General features: G+C 40.8%; 1 protein-coding gene across 1 annotated transcript; it reads left to right on the forward strand.

Annotated features, from left to right (window-relative positions):
- The first annotated feature begins 19,202 nt into the window (after positions 1-19,202).
- LOC131243178 (CSC1-like protein At4g35870) lies at positions 19,203-21,916 on the forward strand. Its single transcript, XM_058242326.1, has one exon. It carries the CDS (start codon positions 19,380-19,382, stop codon positions 21,876-21,878), a length of 2,499 nt encoding a protein of 832 aa, XP_058098309.1. The 5' UTR covers positions 19,203-19,379; the 3' UTR covers positions 21,879-21,916.
- Positions 21,917-23,601: the final 1,685 nt, after the last annotated feature.

A 23,601-nucleotide genomic window follows, 5' to 3' on the forward strand; every position in this document is an offset into this window, starting at 1 on the left:
CATCAAATACTCCTAAATACTTCGAAGTTAGTCTCAACTAAGAGTCAGTTAAAGGAAAAATTCGATATATATATATATATATGAAAAACATGAAGAACTAATGGATATCAAAATCAAAGATCCAAGTAACCATTTAATTTTTTATGCAAGACATGAAGAACCAACATATTTGTAACCATTTAATATTGATTTAACATAATTTCAATAATAATTTAAAAAAAAAAAGGATTGAAAATTAAAAATACTCACTAGATCAAACATGTGGGATATATAAGCATTACCTGTGCATTTCGTATCACTGAGGTGGAATACACGATATATCGTAGAATATATCGGCTGGTATCATTGATATTTAAAACATTATTTGTTACTACATTTCAAATTACATAAACCCTCTATATTCCATTTAGCTAATCAACTTTCCACCCTACACGCAATAGGGGAGGGATGGTATGTCACATACTAGCGCGCCCTAGGGTCTATAGTCCACGGATCAAAAACCACAATAATCAAACAGTTCTAGCCATCACTTTCCTACACTTTTCCGATTGCATTTACCCATCATTAGTGCTTTTTCACCATCCATTTGAATCTATCAATCCTAGGGTTAAGATCATCCAAAATATATGATTTGATATCCATGAACCATCCACTGTAGGGATTGCTAGGTGGATGGTCTGAATCCAGTCCCTCTTGACTTAAGATTACAGAATGGGAAAAGGGTCGATTGAATCATTGACTTGGTTTGTCCATCATTGTGATTACATCAATGATCCGACTAAAAGCATGTGAACCACTTGTTTCTATGATAAGTGTGTTCTGTAAACAATATACTTATCATCCAAAAAGTTAAAAAGTATATTTGGTTTTCAAGATCATAAGTAATAATTCCAAAAGTTTGTTTGGTCCCCTTCACATCTACTGTTCATCACGTAGAGCCAACCTTTAATGTGAATTATTCATTGTGTGGCCTCCACCTTTGATGATGTGGGATGTCCATCATGCAAGGCACACCTTGGTTGTGGGTCATTCTTCATTAGGGGCCGACCTTTAATGTGCACAGTTTATTAGGTATGACCAACCTTTGATGTTAGTCATCCATCATGTTGGGCCCACTATCAATGTTATTGTCCATCATGTGGGGCTCGTCTTCAATATCCACTACCTATTATGCAGAGCCCACATTTGATGTGGACCATCCATCATGTGAGCCCACCTCCGATATGGGTGGTCCATTATGCGGGACCCGCCTTGGATATAGGCCACTCATCATTAGGCCGACCTTTGATATGGACTGTCCATCATGTGGGGCCCACCTTGATGTGGCTTGCCCATTAAGTGGGTCCCACCTTTAATGTGGGTTGCCCATTATGCGGGGCTTGCCTTGGACCTTGAATGTGGGTCATTCACCATTAGGGGCAGGCCTTTGATGTGGATTGTTCATCATGTGGGGCCACTTCGATATCTGTCATCACCATGTAGGGCTAAATAGATTATCTACTCATTTAGTGGATGATTTTCCAAATTTAGAAAGGGCTCATAGCCACACTGAGCATATTCTCTTAAATAATTTTCTAAATTATTGTGCGACAAATGAAAATAAAGGAAATAAGTTACTTTTAAAAGTTAAAAAGTAATTTTTTTAAAAAAAAGTAAGTTATAAAAATAAGTTATTTTTACTAAAAGCTACTTATTTAAGTTCAATAACCAAACTAACTTATTTGGAAAAAGTAACTTATTAACACACATAAGTTTTTTTTTAAAATTATTTAAAGCTACTTATTTTCTTGTATCCAAGCAGGCTATAAGAGAATTGCATCTAGGGCTGGCAATGGACCCAATTCCAGGCAGCCCGGCATTGTAAGGCTAGGGTATGGGACCCTGGACTTTGGTAAGAGGATTGGGTCTAGTCTTGAAATCTAGACATGGTATTCAGATGGGGCCCATGCTAAATGATGAATGGTTGGGCCCAGTCCTATTGTATCAAAAGAATTGATGGTTTAAAGACACTTAGGTAGGTACGGTCCCACTCAACATGCGGTTTAAAGACACACTTGTTAGATATCATAGATCATGTTTTAATGATTCAAAATGATTATGAGACTTGTAAGATACCTCGAAGAAAATTCTTAAATTAAACTAATTCAAACATTTAATCATTTAACTCATTTTCCTTTGCAACCTTGATTATGTAGCTCCAAGCTTGAGATAAGGCATTTTCAACTAGAATAAGTCTCAAGGGGTGGGACTAAGCTATAGCCAACCCTGCCAAGCCCCGTCCCATCCCATCCCATTGCTACCCCTATTAGCGACTCGAAACAGGGTTCATTCATTGTTAGTAATAATTTAATGAGGTACGTGTCCGGACTACTCTATATGTCCTTTGCCACCAATGCACGGGTGTCTGTTTCCAAGAACTTGATCTATATAAGATGAGGCTCTTCCTGATGCCTACAATCTTCCTTAGTCTTTCCTATCATCTCTACTTAGGTACCATTATAGGCATGGCTCATGATATAGGGCCCTAGCCTGACTCCTTTGGTGGTTCTTTAGGCTATTCAGCTACAGGAAAGTGACTCTGCAATCAACCTATTGGAATGGGTGGTATAGGAAAAGAAGAACATTTGCTCGTCACACTATATTTTCCAATCCACTGTAAGTATTTCCTTCGTAGCATGAAGGAGTGTGATTACATAATTATAAGTTACACTGCTCTTAGTTTTATGGGGGCACTTCAAAACTGTCCATTAAGTAAATCGTGCTTTTCATATATGCTATTATGAAATTTCACTTCCATCAAATTGTCCTTTCCATTTTTATTTTTATTTTTTACGTCTGCCTTAATTTTTTATAGCCATTTACTTTCTAAGATATGGATGATGAGCTTGGGATGGTCTAATGGAAGTGATTCCTTGGAGCATGATCGATCCATGATAAGTCCCAACAAATAGATGGTTGTGATGGTCAGCAGGGCCCACCATAATACTTGTGAGATATCCACATGTCTATCCATTTTATGGTATCATGTTAGGAGATGGACCCAAAAATGAGAAACGGATTAGCTACTCCCCCTACCACTGTCCAGGTGGCTGGTGGTCGGTGCTCTATGGGCCTTACCATGATGTATGTGTTTCATTTTAGAGCTTGATCCAAAAAATGAGAGGGATATAAATCTCAGGTGGACCACACCACAGGAAAACAACAGCGATTGGATATCCACCATTAAAATCCTCCTAATGCCCAATGTACTGTTTATTTGACATCCAATCTGTTGATTAGGTCATACAAACCTAGATGAAGGGAAAAAAACAAAGATTAGCTTGATCCAAAACTTTTATGGACCCCAAAAAGTTTTTAATGGTCAACGTTCATTCTACACTGTTTCCTGTAATGTGGTCCACTTGAGATTGGGATATACCACATTTTTTGTCTCATACCATAAAATGATCTAGAAAAATAGATGAACGGCGAGGATGAAACATATACTTCATGGTGGGGCCCACTAATCACTGACCACCTGCCATTGGCTGGTGGCCAGGGGAGTAACCAGTCCATTTCCCCAAAAATGATACAATCGAAAACCCAAGTGGGTTGCATCAGAGAAAGCAAGGACTTTGAATATCCACTATTAAAGCATTTGTAAGATTACACAAATATTAGGTCCGGCAAATGCTTTGGTATTTATAGTTCATTATATGGAGATCTTAAAAGTAGGCGTTTCCCTACTCGCTTTGTTGTGCTACACAGCTTAATTGAGTTTTATCTCATTTTTTAGCACATAGCTTAACACGATATGAAAAAAAAAAAAAAAAAAGGACGTACAAGGTAGATATCTCACAAAGATTATGGTGGGCCCCATATAGCTTCCCATTACAGGAAGCTCCTGCAGAAGACTTTTTGCAGGCAATCTATGTCCGTTCGAATGGACAGTTCTTTTACAAGTGATCTTGACCATCCATTTTATAGGCCAATTAATTAATACCTCATTGTTTACTTAAATTATAATTAAAATTTGAATATGAATAATGTCTTTTCGATAAAAGTGAAAGTCGGGTATTACTGTACAAGCTTTGGACGCTGATTAGCGACTGATGGAATGAGTAGCGAGTTTAGCTACTGTAAGTGACACCACCAAGTTATGTGGGTCCCATCATGATGTATGTGTTGTATCCACACCTTTCTAAAGATCCATTTAAGAGCCATTGATTGGATTGGTTAGGATCATCTGCCAACCTTGCTGGCCACAATATGGACGATCTAGATTGACCAGCATGCATGCCTCATGTAGGGTGAATGATCTACAGGAATCCAGAGCATCCAAATTGCCAAAAATTATACTCAGAAGCTGATGATAACCATCTTATTGGCCTTTCGAAGTTGGACCACTAACCCTTTTACTTGTAAGCATCCATGGCTCGGATTGCTTGCTTAGTGTTATTTTGGAGAGATACACTGGACAGAACGTGGCCCCCATTTGAATGGTCAGGATAACCATAAGTATGGTTCTAGTCAGGATCTTTGAAAGTTCTAACTGCAAGACACATCTTACCCACGGTTAGGATCAATGAACCGTGGGGCCCATAATTGATTTATCCAGGCCACTGATCTAATGACCCCATCATGGATGAACCATGACCGAAAATCTCCCAGATCGAGAGTGATATCCAAACCGTCAAATCGTTTGTTGGCGTTTGGGTTGGGCCCGGATGCTTGCCAACAGGACCATGTTGGGATTGCGTCCCACTTGAGTTTTGGATTTGTATCATTTTTGGGCTCATGTACTACCATGATCTGATCTGGAAAAACGGACGGACGGGGTGGATTTCCAACAAGCATTACTGTGGGCCCCACCTGGCTTCCCCTCGCAGTTCCGTGAATCCTGTGTTCCGAGCAGGCGACTTGCCTGTACCCCGGTATTACATGGCTTCCCTGTAATCCAGAGCTCTGTGGGCCCCACCACAATGTTTATGTTATATCCACTCCGTCTATCCGTTTCGTCAGCTCGTTTTAAGACCAGGGACTAAACGTGACGGGCATCCAAAACTCATGTGGATCATATCACAGGAAACAGTGGGGATGGAGACACCTACCTTTGAGAACTTCCTACGTCCACCGAGATATACAGATGCCATCCAAACCGTTCATAAGGTGATTCCGACATGGATGAAGGGAAAACACAAATATAACGCCAATCCAAAACTTATATGACCCCACTAAGGTTTCAACGGTGGGTGTTGAATACACACTCGTGTGGCCTACTAGGCATTTGATCTCCTCATGGATGGACGAAGCAGATACTACATAAACATCATAGTGGCCCACAGAGTTTTGTGTTACAGCGGATTTCAGCAGGCAAGTTGCGTCCCACGGTGCGATGATCAAGCCCTCGTTCTGATGGGCTCCATTTTCTGAGCGGAGCACTCTGTTCAGAGGCAACCGATTGAGAAATTGGGATTGTCCAGTTGGGAAGAATTTCAGCGTACGGCCCCTCCAGGGGGGCCCTGCAGATCAACCGAGTTGATAGCTAAACCGTTGCCCCATTCTACTGCCAAGGACACTCTCATGGACGGTCCTCCAGGACAAGAGAATAGGCTTTTAGCTACAATTTTTTAGCCTCAGTTGATAAAGTGAAAGCTAAATATGTTTTTTAGAGTTCATTTTTGGGCACTGTTGCTAAGAAACCAAAGCTAAAAGTCTACTTTTTAGCCTCAGGTGCATAGGAACCCAGGAGCTTCGATGAGGCCAAAAGTTTACTTTTTAGCCTCAGTTGAATAGAACCGAGGCTAAAAGTTTACTATTTTGCCGAGGCCAAAGTCTACTTTTTAGCCTCAGTTGCATATGAGCCGAGGCCAAAAGTCTACTTTTTAGCCTTAGTTACATGGGAACCCAGGTCAAAGGTCTACTTTTTAGCTTCGATTGCATAGGAACCGAGGCCAAAAGTCTACTTTTTTTTGCATTGAGGTTAAAAGTCTACTTTTTAGCCTTGTTTGCATAGGAACCGAGGCTAAAAGTCTAATTCCAGAATATAAATTCGACATGAGCACATGGATGCTTTTTCCTTGACTCCTTTTCTCACTTGTTGTGCGAGCGAGCGAGAGATATCTTCGTTCTCTTTCTAGGGTTTTCCCCTGGGATTTTCATACCTCGATCATCCTTCCTTTTTTTATTTTTCATTTAATTTTCTACAAATCTCTTTGATTTCTTTGATCTTTGAGAAACCTGTCAAGACCTCAATCTCTTTCTTCGCTTTTTTGCCTAGGGTTTTTGCTCCCGATTTGTAGATTTTACTCATTTTTTCTCGTTTTCTCAGCTTCAATCTCTGTAAAAGATCTAGAATCCTTCTTTGCCACTCCTTTCTAGGGTTCCTGCCCGAGATTTGCTGTTTTATACATTGGGTTCCTGGACAATACGTTCAAGAAAGTTAGGAGAATGCAACAGAAATTGAAGCAGCAGCAACAGCAACAAACCCTGATGCGGCAGGCATTGCTACAGAAGCAGCAACTTTACCATCCCAGCGTCCTCGCAGCTGCCATGTCTTAGGTACCATTCCAATGTTAGATTTCCCCCCAAAATTTTCAGTTTTCATGCCTAATGCATATCTGTGTCCTGATTTGCTCAAAAATGCATTTTCTAAAAATCTCGTTTTGTACGTTTTGATTCTCATAATAAATTCCATTATTTCGCTTTGATATTCCTCTTGGGAAGAAATTCCCAAATTCGACTTGAAAATTGTGTTGAATGCCGTTATTTTTATTTTTATTTTAATCTTAGTGTATGATATATGCTGGCGATAACATCATTTAATATTTTTTCCAACCAGTTTTGTAACTTGCCTTTTCATCATTAGATGTGAATAATTAAAAGGTTTGAAGTTGATTCTGTTTTTGTGTATCACGGTCTATTAGTATAGTTTGTTAGGGTTTTAATCCATTAAAAATATACTTCTGTTATTCATGATGGATAAATGTATCTACCCGTTTTGGTTATTTGTTCAGTAGTTATTATTGCTACATTTGCAGATCATTTCCAACCTTCATTTCTCCTCTTCTTTTATGGTATTCACATTCACATTTGGGATTCGGATCGGATGCTAGTAACTGTTTCTCTCTAGATCTACCGATTTCAATTTGTTGTTTTCTTGGCTTCCGTCGCCATATATGATTGTTGAATCTGGTGAATTATGGAATATTTTAGTTAAATTTTCAGATTTGTTTGTCTTCTTTCACTGTCGAGTTCATTCAAGAGGATGAAATTGCAATTTTCAGCTACACCCTTTCTTTTTCTTTATTTTTTGCGGTACATTCTTCTTTTTGGTAGCACAACAACACCAATGTGTACTTTTGTATTACTAAAAGTTGAGAAAGGGTGTAGCTATCAACCAAGAGGGCGTAAATACTAGCCACAAAGAAATTTTGAATTGTAAACATTTCAACTGAGATGGTGATCAAGAGGTCAGATCCTCAGGCAAATGTTATAGACAGAGCGCTCTCTCTACAACTCTCTGTTCACATGCGTGTTAAGGTTATTAAAGTTAGTAAAAAATTATTAACATGCCTAGAGCTTATTCACCGAGGTATAAACTTTATTCAACTAGTATTTGGGTCCACCATATTGTATATATGCCATCCAAATCCCAATCTAATGAACTCTACCATGATGATGTGATGCCCCAAAAGTAAGGTCTATGCAATCATTAGATAGGCCATGCACAGAAAGCAATGTACTTCCACCCAAAAACTTCGAAATTCTCATGGTAGGCCATGCAATTGTTGAAGCCACCTTATTTTTTGTACATCTCACTTTCTTGGTGAAAGGACTAATGGACAAGTGGGATTCCATACACAAACAACAGTGAGCCTCTCAGCCAAAGTTGCAGAGAGAGATATGCCTTTAAACATTACAGAGGACTTGACCTTGTACAAACATTGGCCACATTTTACACATGCGTCTTCTTTATGACAGTTACGACCGCGGTCCATAAATCCTTACTGTTAGATTATGCTCAAAAGTCTCTTTGTCTAGTCTTAGTGCTTGTTTGCTTAGATGGTGAGAAAAGGAAAACAAAAAATATCATGATTATTCAATGATGATTTCTTAAGACTTTCAGTAAGAATAAATTCTTATGAATTATAACTTTTTTAGTTGAAAATAAAATTCTTGTGAATGGATTTTGTGATCTTATTAACTATTATAAGCCTTTTCAAGACTATTTGTTGTGTACTCTCCTTTAATTAACACATTTTTCCCTTTTACTATTGCAAGTTTCCGGTGGGACTAGTTTTTAAGATACATATGCCTTTTTGAACTTGTCATACTCATGTGATCAGGTGATTACTCATCTCTCTCTTCTCCTTGATTCTCCAAAGAACCGCTAATTAGATGAGAAACTTGCCCGATTGTAGAAATTCTTAGGAAAAAAGAAGAGTGGGAGGGACGGTTTAACTGAGGATATGGTCCATTGAATGGTTCGCCAGGAAAAAATAAATAAAGATATGTTTACGATTTTGCTTCTTTGTAGTCGAGCTCTTGGCACAGTCCTTGGCGATATGATCCAGACCACCACATTTGAAGTAACCTCTGCCTATGTCCAGAGTACAAAATTAGTGACATTACACAAACTCCTTTTCCTTAAGTGAATTTTATTTAGATCAATGGAATTAATCATGAAGGGGGCAAATGAGTCCTTGTAGTGAATTATCCTCTCATCATTCCACTCGGCTAACTTGTTCACCTCCATACAAACATGGGAAAAGGAACTGTTCAATTTCCTTGACGGAAAAAAGTCAAACAACAAGTAGAAGCAATGGATCATCTTTTCACTGGAGCATAATTCCATTTTCGAGCTCTTAGATTGTATAAAAGAAATATTATGGATGTATTGCTTAGCTCACTGACAAGTAGAGAGAGCTTGCAAGTTTTTTAAGATTGTCCATTCGTTTTCTTACATGTATCCTATGATTAAACATCTTGAGTTTTTGGCCAAATGATCTGTCAGGTAGTTCCCACCTAATACAGGATTTGGATGTCTAATTAACACGTTTTGTGTTTCTATTTTTAGGCAAACATAGATGCATATCTCGTATCAATGGTCAAACAACACATTATGTTGCTTCTCTTGGCATTTCTATTCTGGGCAGTATTGTTTTTTGAAACATTGGCAATGACCGATTCATTGGATGGTAATTTGAATATGCTTATTGCTTCTCCTTTTTTTGTTTGTATATTTTTTTTTGGTGAAAATTTTGATAGATCATTTGGGAGATTTCTCCATTAGATCTGTCCTAACTCCTAAATCGACCATCCTCCCATACCTCCAATTTCTATGATGCAGGTCTCTGTAGGTACTTTGCTTTACTACAATATATCATAGCATGTAGTCTGTTAATTCAAAATCTTAAATATTTCTATTTGCAATACATTGCAGATAACAATCTTAAGAACAACCCATGGCATTGATTTGATGAGTGGTCGCTCAAGGTCAAAACCAATGCGCATAACTAAAGAACTCAATTGAAATAGCTGCATGTCACCTTCTCCAAGACCTATAAACTGCTTAGAGACATGTTTCTGCAGTGGAGGCATCTGAAATGGCAGAATATGCACGCAAGCTTATTGTTGGGAATCCATCATTGGGAGAACGGTTTACGGTGTGATTTTATTTTGTAGTTTAAACTTAATACTTGACTTTTTTGAGTTCTTTACCGAACTCAGAGAGAGAGATTTCCATTTTATTTCCATGGTTTCTTTGTTTGTGTTGAGATTTCAAGTCTCTTGGACTGAGGGAGAAAACCAACCTCTGCTTTTCTTCTTTCTTTTTCTTTTCTTTCTGTTTTTTCATGTTTTATGGATTCGAATTCCAAGTCTATTTGACTGAGAATTGAAGACTCTTTCCAGGTATTGGTAAATAAATTGTTGTGTTGATATTGTGATGATTATTGTCTTGATGAATGTTAAATGGGTGAAATATGCACAGGTTCAATCATTTGTTGATAGAGAAATCAAGTTAAAAGTGAATTTAGCCTCAGTTGATGCCAACAAAGGCTAAATCCATCTTTAGTCTTAGTATTGCCTCAGTTACCTAAACTAACACTACAACTCTCATGGCTAAAGGCTTTAGCCTCAGTTGTTGAGAACCAAGGTTAAAAATAGATTTAGCTTCAATTAAAGGCAATTGAGGCTAAAATTTGGATTTTGTCTCAGTTGGAAACAATGGAAGCTAAAATTTTGATTTAGCCTCATTTGGAGAAAACTAAAGCTAAAAAGGTTCTTTTAGCTTCACTTGAAGAACTGAGGCTATAAAAGTCATTTTAGCCTCAGTTGCTAAAACTGAAGCTAAAGCCTTTAGCCACGGGGTTTTCAACCTCGGTTATGGATAACTGAGGCAAAACTGAGGCTTAAGGCTTTAGCCTCAGTTTTTAACCTTTTTAGTCACTGTTTTGAACCAAGGCTAAAGCCCCCTTTTCTTGTAGTAGTATTCAAACGTCCAGTGGTTTATCAAGGGTGAACCACAAAACTACATCAACAGTTAATAGGGTGAGAAAAAGTTATTTTTTATTTTTTATTTTTGCTGAAAGACAAAAAGAACTCATTAGAAGGACAAACCCTCCCATTCACAAATTGCTTAATTTCATTTACATGTGCCTAAATAGACAGCCAAACTAGTTCTTGGTCATAGACAAATGTTCACAATTTTTATGTCCAGTGGTTTATCAAGGGTGAACCACAAAACTACATTAACAGTTAATAGGGTAAGAATTTATTTATTTATTTTTGCTGAAAGACAAAAAGAAATTATTAGAAAGACGAACCCTCCCATTCACAAATTGCTTAATTTCATTTACATATGCCTAAATAGACAGCTAAACTATTTTAGTTCTTGGTCATAGATGAATGTTCACAATCTTTATGTCTATCTCGATACTTGGGTTATGGGCATTCGATTCAGATTAAGTTGTAAAAGGCTCCAGCATGCGTACACCATACACACATACGCCCACACCATTAAAACTTCTTAGGGCCACATAAGCATTAGATCAAGTAAACAATGTGTTTTAACTTCATTCAGGTTTGACCTTATGAATATGTTGGATGGAAAATAAACATGACTAGAGCTATACACGAGTCAAACTGAGTCAAGCTTGGTACAACTTGGCTCGGCTCGGCTTGGCTTGGCTCAGCCAGCAGCCAACCCTAGCTCAAACTCGGTTCGGCTCGGTCCTTGAGCCTAACCGTCCAGCTTGACCCGATTTGGTCATCAACTCGGGCTAGCTCGAGCCAAGCTTGAGCTTTCAAGCTGAATTCGAGTATATATGTATTTATATTATATATATAATATAATATAATATAATCAATAATGTTAATCCAAGCAGCCATGGACAATATCCGATCAGGCTGCCATGGCCGACCAGACCGTCAAAATATAATGAAAAATGGGAGATGGTTCGATTGCTTATCGGATGGATGGCCAGGGCAGTGACGAGTCGAGCTTGGACCAGAGACTAGGATGGCTAGACAGGGCGAGCAAGGTAGTGACGAATGGGCCACAACGTGGCCCACCCAATCGTGGTTTCACACACGTCGAGGGGGAGAGAGAGAGAGAGAGAGAGAGAGAGAGAGAGAGAGAGAGAGTTTAGAGACTGTCGGGATGGGGCGCTCGCTCGGACTGCGAGAAAAAAGGGATAGAATTTTTTTTTAAAAAAAATTAAATTGTTATTTATAAGAATTGACCAGCCGAGTTGGACAAATATGAGCCGAACTCGAATTATGCACCTGTACGAGTTGAGTCGAGTTCGACTCGGCCTAACCCGATTTAAAATTTTTTGACTAAAAGATTCAATAAGTGAATCGAGTTAAGTCGAGTCAACCTTCTCCAAGTCAATTCAAGCAAGTTAATTAACCCAACTCCGTTTGTGTATGGCTCTAAACATGACTGCAGGCTCGAGGAAGGTGTCATTGGTGGACATCATTGTCACCGCTGCTCCCTGTAGCGTTGTCCACATGAGTTATGGATCTGCTTCAATTCCTTTTGAACTCCTACCTTAAAATGACATGGAAAAGTGGATGAACGGTGTGGATAAAACGCATGCATCACGGTGAGGTCCACGTGGCTTGTATAGACCGATTTCCGTCCACGCGGGGCCGATACGTGATGAACACGGATTGCGTCCTACCCCCGCCCATCTCCAGCTGGGAACGGGTAGAAGCTTTGAGTGGCCACCGTGATTTATGAGTTTTATCACACCGTCCATCTATTTCTATGTATCATTGAATGAGATATGACCAATATTTAGAAAAGAGAAATTTGCGACTGTACGGTCCATTTATGGCCCATTTACGAGACTAAGCCCACCTTATTTTACCTTGCAAAATTTACCCCCAGCTGTGTGGATGGCTTGCCAAAGGTCGAAAATGCCCCTGCTTTTTCCTTCAAGTGGATATCAAAGTTACATGGGCCCCACAGTTACGTATTTATTATATCCACAATGTTCATCCATATTTCGAGATCATTTGGGAGCATTATCAAAAAAAAAAAATCATATCCAAAGATCAACTGGACCACACCACAAAGAGCAACGGGAAAATTGATTTTCACCATTAAAAATTTTATAGGGCCCACCATAACATTTATTTTCCATCTAATCTATTCATAAGGTCACAAAGACCTGGATGAAGAGGAAAAACAAATTTCATAATAATCCAAAACTTCTATGACCCCTAAAAGGGTTTCAATGGTAGACGTTTAATCCTCCACAGCCTTTTACAGTGTGGTCCACTTGATAGCTAGATCTGTCTTATTTTTCGTCTCAAGCCTTAATACGAGTTCATCGAATATATAGACGGTTTGGATATAACACATGCCTCATAATAGGACCCACAAAAAACGGTGGGGATTACAACAGTAAAAAAATAAAATAATAATAAATAAATAGGCCAAGAACTTATGGCTATGGTGTCTTCTATAGCTACGGATTATAACCATAGTCATAGCCGTAGCCCCCGCCATTTCGATATGTCATTTTATATGTATCGAAGGTATTTCGATTAATCGAAAAAGGTGCAGAACTGTCCAGCGAGTTTGCCTCAAAAATCCTGCAATTTTCGATATATATCGAAGAGTATTCGATATGTGTTGAAGGTGATATGACCAATAGCTACAGATTATAACCGTAGCCATAGCTATAGTCTGTGCCAGTTTATGAAATTTTTATTTTTTTTATTTTTATTTTTTACATGGATAAATTTATTCTACCTACAATTTTCTCTAATACATATTTATATAAATATGTATATATAAGCATATAAAAAATTTTCTCTCTTTTTTTCATTTATTTCTCTATTCATTTAACAAGAATATCTTCTAAACCAAAATTAGTTACTTGACATACCCTATATGATTTTGGGGTAGGAGAAGCTACTTTAGCCAACCAACCTGGTTATTTTTCAAGATTCCATCAGATCTATGGTCAAAAGTCCATTTCCTTCACTTCGCGGTCAATTTCAATCAGTTCGCGGTCAATTTCATTCATTTCATTTACTTCGCGATCAATTCCATGCATTTCACGGTCAATCCCAGCGATTCCGTTTTGATTCACGGTCATTTTCATGCATTTCACGGTCAATTCCCTTCACTTCACGGTCATTTCCATGCATTTCACGGTCAATCGCTTCACTTCACGGTCATTTCCATACATACCACTGTCATTCCCACCTATTCCGTGTTGCTTCACGGTCATTTCGGCGCATTTTATGGTCATGCCCCTTTACTTCACGGTCATTTTCGCGCATTTCATGGTCTAATCACCTCACTTCACGGTCATTTCCATTCATATCATGGTTATTCCCGCCTATTCCGTGTTGATTCACGGTCCTTTCGACGCATTTCACGATCATGCCCCTTCACTTCACACTCATTTCTCGGCATTTCGCGGTACAATCACCTCACTTCACGGTCATTTTCATGCATATCACGGTCATTCCCGCCTATTCCATGTTGATTCACGGTCATTTCGGCGCATTTCACGGTCATGCCCCTTCACTTCACGGTCATTTCCGTGCATTTTGTGGTACAATCGCCTCACTTCACGGTCATTTCGATGCATATCACGGTCATTCTCACCATTACGTGTTGATTCACGGTTATTTCGGTGCATTTCACGGTCATGCCCCTTCACTTTACGGTTATTGTCGCGCATTTCACGGTCCAATCGCTTCACTTCACGGTCATTCTCATGCATATCACGGTCATTCCTGCCTATTCCGTATTGATTCACGGTCATTTCGGCGCATTTCACGGTCATGCCCCTTCACTTCACGAACATTTTCGCGCATTTCACGGTCCAATCGCCTCACTTCACGGTCATTTTCATGCATACTACGGTCATTCCCGCCTATTCCGTGTTGATTCACGGTCCTTTCGGTGCATTTTACGATCATGCCCCTTCACTTCACGGTCATTTCAGCGCATTTTACGGTCCAATCGCCTCACTTCACGGTCATTTTCATACATATCACAGTCATTCCCGCCTATTCCGTGTTGATTCACAGTCATTTCGGTGCATTTCACAGTCATGCTCCTTCACTTCACGGTCATTTTCATGCATTTCGCGGTCTAATCGTTGCACTTCACGGTCAGTTCCATGCATATCACGGTCATTCCCGCCTATTCCGTGTTGATACATAGTCATGCCCCTTCACTTCACGGTCATTTTCACGCATTTCACGGTCCATTCGCTTCACTTCACGGTCAGTTCCATGCATATCACGGTCATTCCCACCTATTCCGTGTTGATTCACGGTCCTTTCAGCGCATATCATGTTCAATCCAAATGCAAGGAGGATTTGTATGCACATACAAATCAAAATTTGATCGATATATCGAATCTTCGATATATCGATGGAGTATCGATATTATTGATAATTCGTTTCAGAAGAGTAGTGTGTCTATGGACAATTGAGGAACATTTTTGATATATCGAAATTTAGTCGATATATCGAAATGTTCTCGATATTATTGATAATTCCTTTTAAAAACATTTTGTCTCTGGACATTTTCTGACAATTTTTGATAAATCGAAATATAGTCGATATATCGACATATGACATCGATTTCAAGGCGATGTATTGTTCCGTTCTAACGATGACTTAGTTCGATAGCATCGACTAGAGTTCAATGTTATCAACAACTTAAGCCCGATGTCATCGATTAGAGTTTGATAATATTGAAGTGTACTTTTGTTTTTTCCTTACAAAAATTCAGAGGATTCTGTTTTTATAATCGAGTATTTTTCGATTGATATCAAAATTTCTTCCTTCGATTTATCGAAACTATCTCGATATAATCGAAAAATTGTTTTAAAACATCATTTCGTTTCTGGACAGTTTTGGACTAATTTCGATATATCGTCTAACATTCGATATATCGAAATGCAGCAAATGTCGACATATCTTGTACTGTTCGATATATCGAAGGGTAATTTTTACTCACTTTTTTTTAAAAAAGGTTAGCTTGTTAGTACACACCCATGTCGGTACACACTCCATGTTTTCCACCCCCACTATGGATCGATACGAAGACCTCAAATCGTGTAAATGAACATAAGTTCTTTAGAGACTTGTGGACCTTTTTCGATATATCTAATCCTACCTTGTCGCACTCTCTCGTCCATTAACATTTTCATGCATATCACGGTTATCCCACTTATTCCGTATTGATTCACGGTCATTTTGACATATTTCACGGTCATGCCCATTCACTTCACGGTCATTTTCACGTATTTTACGATCAATTCGCTTCACTTTACAATCATTTCCATGCATTTCACGATCATTCCCACCTATTCCGTGTTAATTCACGATCATTTCGACGCATTTCATGGTCATGCCCCTTCACTTCACGGTCCTTTCCGCACATTTCACGGTCCAATTGCAACACTTCATTGTGAAATGCGTCGAAATGACCGTGAATCAACACGGAATAGGTGAGAATGACCATGAAATGCATGGAAATGATTGTGAAGTGAAGCAAATTGACCGTAAAATGCGCGAAATTGACCGTGAAGTGAAGGGGCATGACCGTGAAATGTGCCGAAATGACCGACACGGAATAGGCGGGAATGACCGTGATTTCCATGCATATGACGGTCATTCCCACTTATTCCGTGTTAATTCACGGTCATTTTGACACATTTCACGGTCATGCCCATTCACTTCACGGTCATTTCCACGCATTTCACGGTCAATTCGCTTCACTTCACGATCATTTCCATGCATTTCACGATCATTCCCACCTATTCTGTGTTGATTCACGGTCATTTTGACACATTTCACGGTCATGCCCCTTCACTTCACGGTCATTTCCGTATATTTCACGGTCCAATCCCGACACTTCACCGTGAAATGCATCGAAATGACCGTGAATCAACACGGAATAGGTGGGAATGACCGTGAAATGCATGGAAATGATCGTGAAGTGAAGTGAATTGACCATGAAATACGCGAAAATGACCATGAAGTGAAGGGGCATGACCATGAAATGTGTCAAAATGACTGTGAATCAACACGGAATAGGCGGGAATGACTGTGATATGCATGGAAATGACCGTGAAATGAGGCGATTGGACCTGAAATGCACGGAAATGATCGTGAAGTGAAGGGGCATGACCGTGAAATGCACCGAAATGACCGTGAATCAACACAGAATAGGCGGGAATGACCGTGATTTTCATGCATATCACGGTCATTCCCACTTATTCCATGTTGATTCATGGTCATTTTGACGCATTTCACGTTCATGCCCCTTCACTTCACAGTCATTTTCGCGCATTTCATGGTCAATTCGTTTCACTTCACGATCATTTTCATGCATTTCACGATCATTCCCACCTATTCCGTGTTGATTCACGGTCATTTCGACACATTTCACGGTGAAGTGTAGCGATTGGACCGTGAAATGCATGGAAATGACCATAAAGTGAAGGGGTATGACCGTGAAATGCGTTGAAATGACCATGAATCAACATGGAATAGGCGGGAATGACCATGTAATGCATGAAAATGATCGTGAAGTGAAGCCAATTGACCGTGAAATGCGCAGAAATGACCGCGAAGTGAAGGGGCATGACCGTGAAATGCGTTGAAATGACCATGAATCAACACGGAATAGGTGGGAATGACCGTGATATGCATGGAAATGACCGTGAAGTGAAGCGAATTGACCGTGAAATGCATGGAAATGACCGTGAATCAAAACGGAATCGCCGAGATTGACCATGAAATGCATGAAAATGACCGTGAAGTAAAGCGAATTGACCGTGAAATGCATGAAAATGACCGTGAAGTGAAGGAAATTGACCGTGAAATGCATGGAAATGACCGTGAATCAAAATGGAAATGACCGTGAAGTGAAGGGAATTGACCGTGAAATGCTTGGAAATGACCGTGAAGTGAAGCGAATTGACCGTGAAATGCATGGAAATGACCGTGAAGTGAAGCGAATTGACCGTGAAATGCATAAAAATGACCGTGAAGTGAAGGGAAATGACCGTGAAATGCATGGAAATGACCGTGAATCAAAACGGAATCGCCGGGATTGACCGTGAAATGCATGAAAATGACCGTGAAGTAAATGAAATGAATGAAATTGACTGCGAACTGATTGAAATTGACCACAAAGTGAATGAAATGGATTTTCGACCATTGACCTGATGGAATCTTGAAAAATAACTAGGTTAGTTAGCTAAAGTAGCTTCTCCTACCCCAAAATCATATAGGGTACATCAAGTAACTAATTTTGGTTTAGAAGATATTCTTGTTAAATGAATAAAGAAAGGAGTGAAAAAAAGAGAGAATTTTTTTTATATGCTTATATATATATATTTATATAAATATGTATTAGAGAAAATTGTACGTAGAATAAAGTTCTCCATGTAAAAAATAAAAAATAAATTGCATAGACTTTTACAGACTGCAATTATGGCTACGGCTACAATCCGTAGCTATAGCTTCGATAATATCGAATACACTTCGATATGTATCGAAAATTGCAGGATTTGTTATGCAAAGTTGCTGGACAGTTCTGGACCTTTTTCGATTAATCGAAAGACCTTTGAGATATCGAAGTACATATCGAAAGATCTTCAATACATATCAAAAGACATATCGAAAAAGCATGGGCCATGGTTATGGCTACGGTTATAATCCGTAGCCATAGATTCCAGGCTTTTTTTTCCCTGTTGTAATCCCCACTACCTTTGTGGGTCCTTTTATGAGGTATGTGTTATATCCAAACCGTCCATTTATTTGACGAACTCGTATTAAGGCTTGAGACGAAAAATAAGACGGATCTAGCTATCAAGTGGACCACACTGTAAAAGGCAGTGAAGGATTTAACGTCTACCATTGAAACCCTTTTAGGGGTTGCAGAAGTTTTGGATCAGTACGAAATTTGTTTTTCATCTTCATCCACGTCTTTGTGACCTTATGAATAGATTGGATGGAAAATAAATGTTATGGTGGGCCCTACAAAAGTTTCAATGGTGAAAATCAATTTTCTGCTGCTCTTTGTGGTGTGGTCCGGTTGATCTTTGGATATGATTTTTTTTTTGGATAATGCTACGTAACGTTGATCTCTTTTGAACCGTTCGTATAACTCGGAGTTCGAGGAGCGTCAGCGCTCGTCTTCGAGCGGCAGCCGATCCGCTTGAAGGAAAAAATAGGGGCATTTTCGACCTTTGGCAAGCCATCCGCACAACAGGGCTTATTTTTGCAAGGTAAAATAAGGTGGGCTTGGCCTCGTCAATGGGCCATTAATGGGCAGTACAGTCGCAAATTTCTCTTTAGAAAAATCCAAGGCTCAAGTGGACCACACCACGGGCAGCAACTGTGATAAGAAATCTTACAGTAACCGCCGTGATATTTATTTTCCGTCCAACCTATTCATAAAGTACATAGAACCGGGGGAAGAGAGGACAAACATCTGTTACATTCAAAACTTCCTGAGAAATTTTCAAAGGTGAGAATTTAATCCCATTTTGTAGTCCAGTTGTCTTGTATCTTTTGTTTTATACCGAAAAATGACGGGAAAAAAAAATGAATAAACAGCGTGGATAACACCCATACATAACGTTGGCCACTCAAAGCTCCTGACCGTTCTCAGTTGGAGACCGGCGGGGGTAAGACGCAATCCGCGTCCAAGACGCATCTCTTGTTATTTTATTTTTAAAAAAGCGTCTTCTCCGTTCAATGCGGAAGGAACCTCTCTCATTCGTCTCTCGGTGCAGCACGACGGACCTTCCGTTCGTCCGTCAAGGCTAGGGTTTCCTCCCCAACGAAGAAAGAACTCCCTTTTTTCCTTCTCTCCATGATCAAACTAAAAGGGTGAAATGATTCTATTCTCTTCCTTCTCTCCTCCACCAATGTCCACCGCCTCACCTCTTCCGTCCGTCGAATTCCCGTCCGTCACCCCACGACCCACCCCATCCTCCTCCGACACCATCTGGCACGGCAACATCGAGTACCTCCTCAACATCTCCGCCGTTGGAGCCTCCGTCTGCGTCCTTCTCTTCCTCCTCGTCAAGCTCCGCAGCGATCATCGCCGCATCCCCGGTCCCACCGCCCTCCTCTCCAAGCTCCTCGCCGTCTGGCACACCACCCTTCCCCAGATCGCCTCCCACTGCGGCGCCGATGCCGCTCAATTCCTCCTCCTCGAGGGCGGCAGCTCCTCCATCCTCCTCTCTCTCTCCCTCCTCTCCCTCTCTCTCATCCTCCCCATCAATCTCTACGCGGGGTCCAACCCTCTCGACGACCAATTCTCCAAGACCACCATCATCCACATCCCCAAATCCTCTCCACTCCTCTGGCTCCACTTCCTCTTTACTGCCCTTGTCGTTGTCTTCTTCCACTTCGGCATCTCCTCCATCGAGGAACGCCTCAGAATTACCAGATTCCGTGATGCCAACGGCAATCCAAGCGACACCAATTCTAACTCCGTCGCCATCTTCACCATCATGGTGCAGGGGATCCCCAAATCACTGGCTGCTGACAAGGCCCCGCTCGAGGAGTATTTCCACCACCGCTATCCGGGTAAGGTCTATCGTGTCATTGTGCCGTTCGATTTGTGCTCGTTGGATGATTTGGTCACTGAATTGGTGAAGGTCCGAAATGATATTTCTTGGTTGGAAGCCCGTATCGATTCTCGGGTTTTGTCCGATGGCAGCGAGATTGGAGGAGAGAGTTCTTCCCCTCCATCTGTGGAAGGATTCCGGAGACGGATTCTTGGTTTTTGGTGGAGATTGAGAGATTTATGGATGACACATGTCTCCGTTCGATTGGGTTTGACCGATGAGGATCGGTTACGGAGATTGCAATTATTGGAGATGGGTTTGGAGAGCAAACTGCGGCTTTATAAAGAGGGCCAAGCGCCAGGTGCTGGAATTGCATTCGTGATATTCAAAGATGTTTACACCACTAACAAGGTCGTGCAGGATCTCCGGACTGAGAAGAAGCGGCCTCTCAGGACATTCTTCTCTGTCATGGAGTTGAAACTCGAGCGGAGCCGGTGGAAGGTTGAACGGGCCCCACCGGCGGCGGACATTTACTGGAACCATCTGGGCTCTAGCAAACTCTCTCTGAGACTGCGTCGGGTTGCGGTAAACACATGCCTCCTGTTGATGCTGCTGTTCTGGAGCTCTCCGCTCGCCGTGATCACCGCTGTGAAGACTGCTGCTCGGATCATCAATGCGGAAGCAGTGGACAGTGCACAAGTATGGTTAGCTTGGTTGGAGAGTTCGAGCTGGGCTGCGACGGTCATTCTCCAGTTCTTGCCGAATGTACTTATATTCGTGAGCATGTATATAGTGATCCCATCACTGCTGTCATATCTGTCCAAGTTTGAGAGGCATCTGACTGTGTCTGGGGAGCAGCGGGCCGCGTTGTTGAAGATGGTCTGCTTCTTTCTGGTGAATCTCATTCTGTTGCGTGCTCTTGTTGAATCTTCATTGGAGAAGGCGATACTAAGTATGGGAAGATGTTATTTAGATGGAGAAGATTGCAAGCGGATTGAGCAATACATGAGTGGTTCATTCTTATCAAGGTCATGTCTCTCTTCCCTCGCATTCCTGATCACAAGCACATTCCTGGGAATATCATATGATTTGCTGGCTCCAATCCCTTGGATAAAGGAGAAGCTGCGTAAGTTTCGGAAGAATGACATGCTGCTGCTGGTCCCAGAACAGACTGGAGACTACCCATTAGAAAGCCAGGTAGAGGACACTCTTCAGAGGCCTCTCATGCCTGAAAGAGAGTCAGAGGTTGGCAGCAATGGTGTATCTCATGGGACAGGCTTAAATGGCATCGACCTTCAAGGGCAAGATCTTTCAGTGTACCCAATCAGCAGGACCTCCAATGTCCCGAAGCAGAAATTTGATTTCGCGCAGTACTATGCCTTTAATCTGACAATATTTGCACTGACCATGATCTATTCTGCATTCGCTCCACTTGTGGTCCCTGTAGGTGCGTTTTACTTTGGGTATAGGTACGTGGTCGACAAATATAACTTTCTATTTGTGTATAGAGTCCGTGGTTTTCCTCCGATCAATGATGGAAAGCTGATGGATAGTGTGTTGTGCATCATGCGGTTCTGTGTAGTGCTTTTTCTTCTGTCGATGCTTCTCTTTTTCTCAGTCCAAGGAGACTCTACGAAGCTGCAGGCCATATTTACACTTGGGTTGTTATTGTTGTATAAACTGCTGCCTTCAAAGAATGATGGTTTTCAACCATCTATCTTGGAAAGCATGCAGACTGTTGATAGTGTTGTGGATGGGCCGACTGATTATGAGGTTTTCTCACAACCCAATTTTGATTGGGATACATATCATCTATAATGGAAGTGTGAACTTGATTCAGCTATTTGCTGACTTTCCACTGATGTGTACAATGCCTTTCTAGATTTTTCTGGGCTTTCTTGTATGATTATTAATTGTATTTGTGATGGGTATCGCCTAACTAATATAGGAGAAACATTTCATAAACTGAGCTCTATTGCCATTTTCTGTCTTGGCATGTCTGTTATGTGGAGTTTTTTGTGGTTACTTTTCCTTGTGGAGGGCAATACTATTTGTATTTACTTAGTTGAATTGTTACTTAATGCAATGCACTTCTGAATTTTGGTCGTAGTTGGTTTTAGTTTCTTGAACAAAAAACGATAGTGCAGTTGTAATATCTCTTTAACTAGATGGGTGTCAGCATGCTGAGTTGAAGGGTTCTTTTCAGCAGCATGATAATAGGTTAGCTACTTCTACTTGCTTGTGTTGGAGGCTCTTCTTTCAGCTGCATCCTCAAGCAGCGAATCCTCTGCACAAATCGCTCCAACTGTTTTGGTCATCTCAATGGGTAGGATCTCAAAAGTCCTTGGCCTGCAAAGGCAGGCTAGCTGGGGAAGCTAATATGTCCCATCTCAATTGAATTCGATAGTCCATATAGGGCAATCCCTTATGTTGTAATCACACCATGCATGTAAAGGAAACCTTCCGACTTAGAGAGCTCTCTCTCCAAAGCATCATTTAACAGCTACCGCATCAGCTAGGTGTGATGGCCACCAACGACAATCCTATCACTGGCTGTCACAGGAAGATCATACTCTCTAGAGGCTCCACTGCCTATAGCTTTCAACCAAACTCCATGAATACCCTTCCCAAGGGGTCACATTGGTAAGGTCCCACTCTCTCTCTAGAGGCTCCATTGCCTCTAGCTTGCAATCGAGCTCCATAAATAACCTTCCTAATGGGTCTCACGAATAAGATCCCACTCTCTAGAGGCTCCACTGCCTCTAGATTGCAACCAAGCTCCATAAATGCTGTCCACCGGTGATCTCTCTCTCTCTCTCTCTCTCTCTGGAGCTCACATAGAGGATGCACAACTCCCTTTGCAACAAGACAGGTATGTGATCCTATGCTCCTCTTTTTCTATATTCTTTTATGAATGGATGCCTCCTCCATGTAAAGGTTCCCACATTTAAGTGAAAGGGATCCTACAGGTTCCAAGCCGTGCCCTCTTCCAACAAGAAGTGGTCTCTGCCTATGACAACTAATAAGCACAATGGTGTCTGTCAAGGACAAGGAGAGGATCAGAGGACTCCCTTTCTGATCAAGAAGAGGGGATATATCCCCGTGGCAAGTCAAGGATACGGTGGTGTCCATGACAGGGAGGCCCATTGACCACTGCCATTATTTAGTTCCTTTTTACCAATTACCAAGGGTTTACACAAGTGCATCCATCTGATTGACAACAACAACGTGTTCTCTCTGGCCCCACTATTGACCATTCAAAAGGGTGCAAGACCTTTATTCTAATATGCCAACCCACTATTGGTATCATTATGCCCCTGTTACAGTTCCTAACAAACTTAACAGAGGTCATTGCATTGCACCCTATCACTCCAGATTGTTGACATTCGAAGAAGCTTGTGTCAAATCACACATGGCAAGGTGTAAACACTTTTCCTTTGTTATGATTGTGAATTGGAGGTTCCTTCTTTATGTGCTTCAAAGAATGGGCTTTGGGTAAAGGGGGTGTCACTGAATTGGAGCTTGTATTTCGTTTGTCTGG

The sequence above is a fragment of the Magnolia sinica genome, chromosome 4 (assembly GCF_029962835.1).
Source record: "Magnolia sinica isolate HGM2019 chromosome 4, MsV1, whole genome shotgun sequence".
Classification (NCBI taxonomy): domain Eukaryota; kingdom Viridiplantae; phylum Streptophyta; class Magnoliopsida; order Magnoliales; family Magnoliaceae; genus Magnolia; species Magnolia sinica.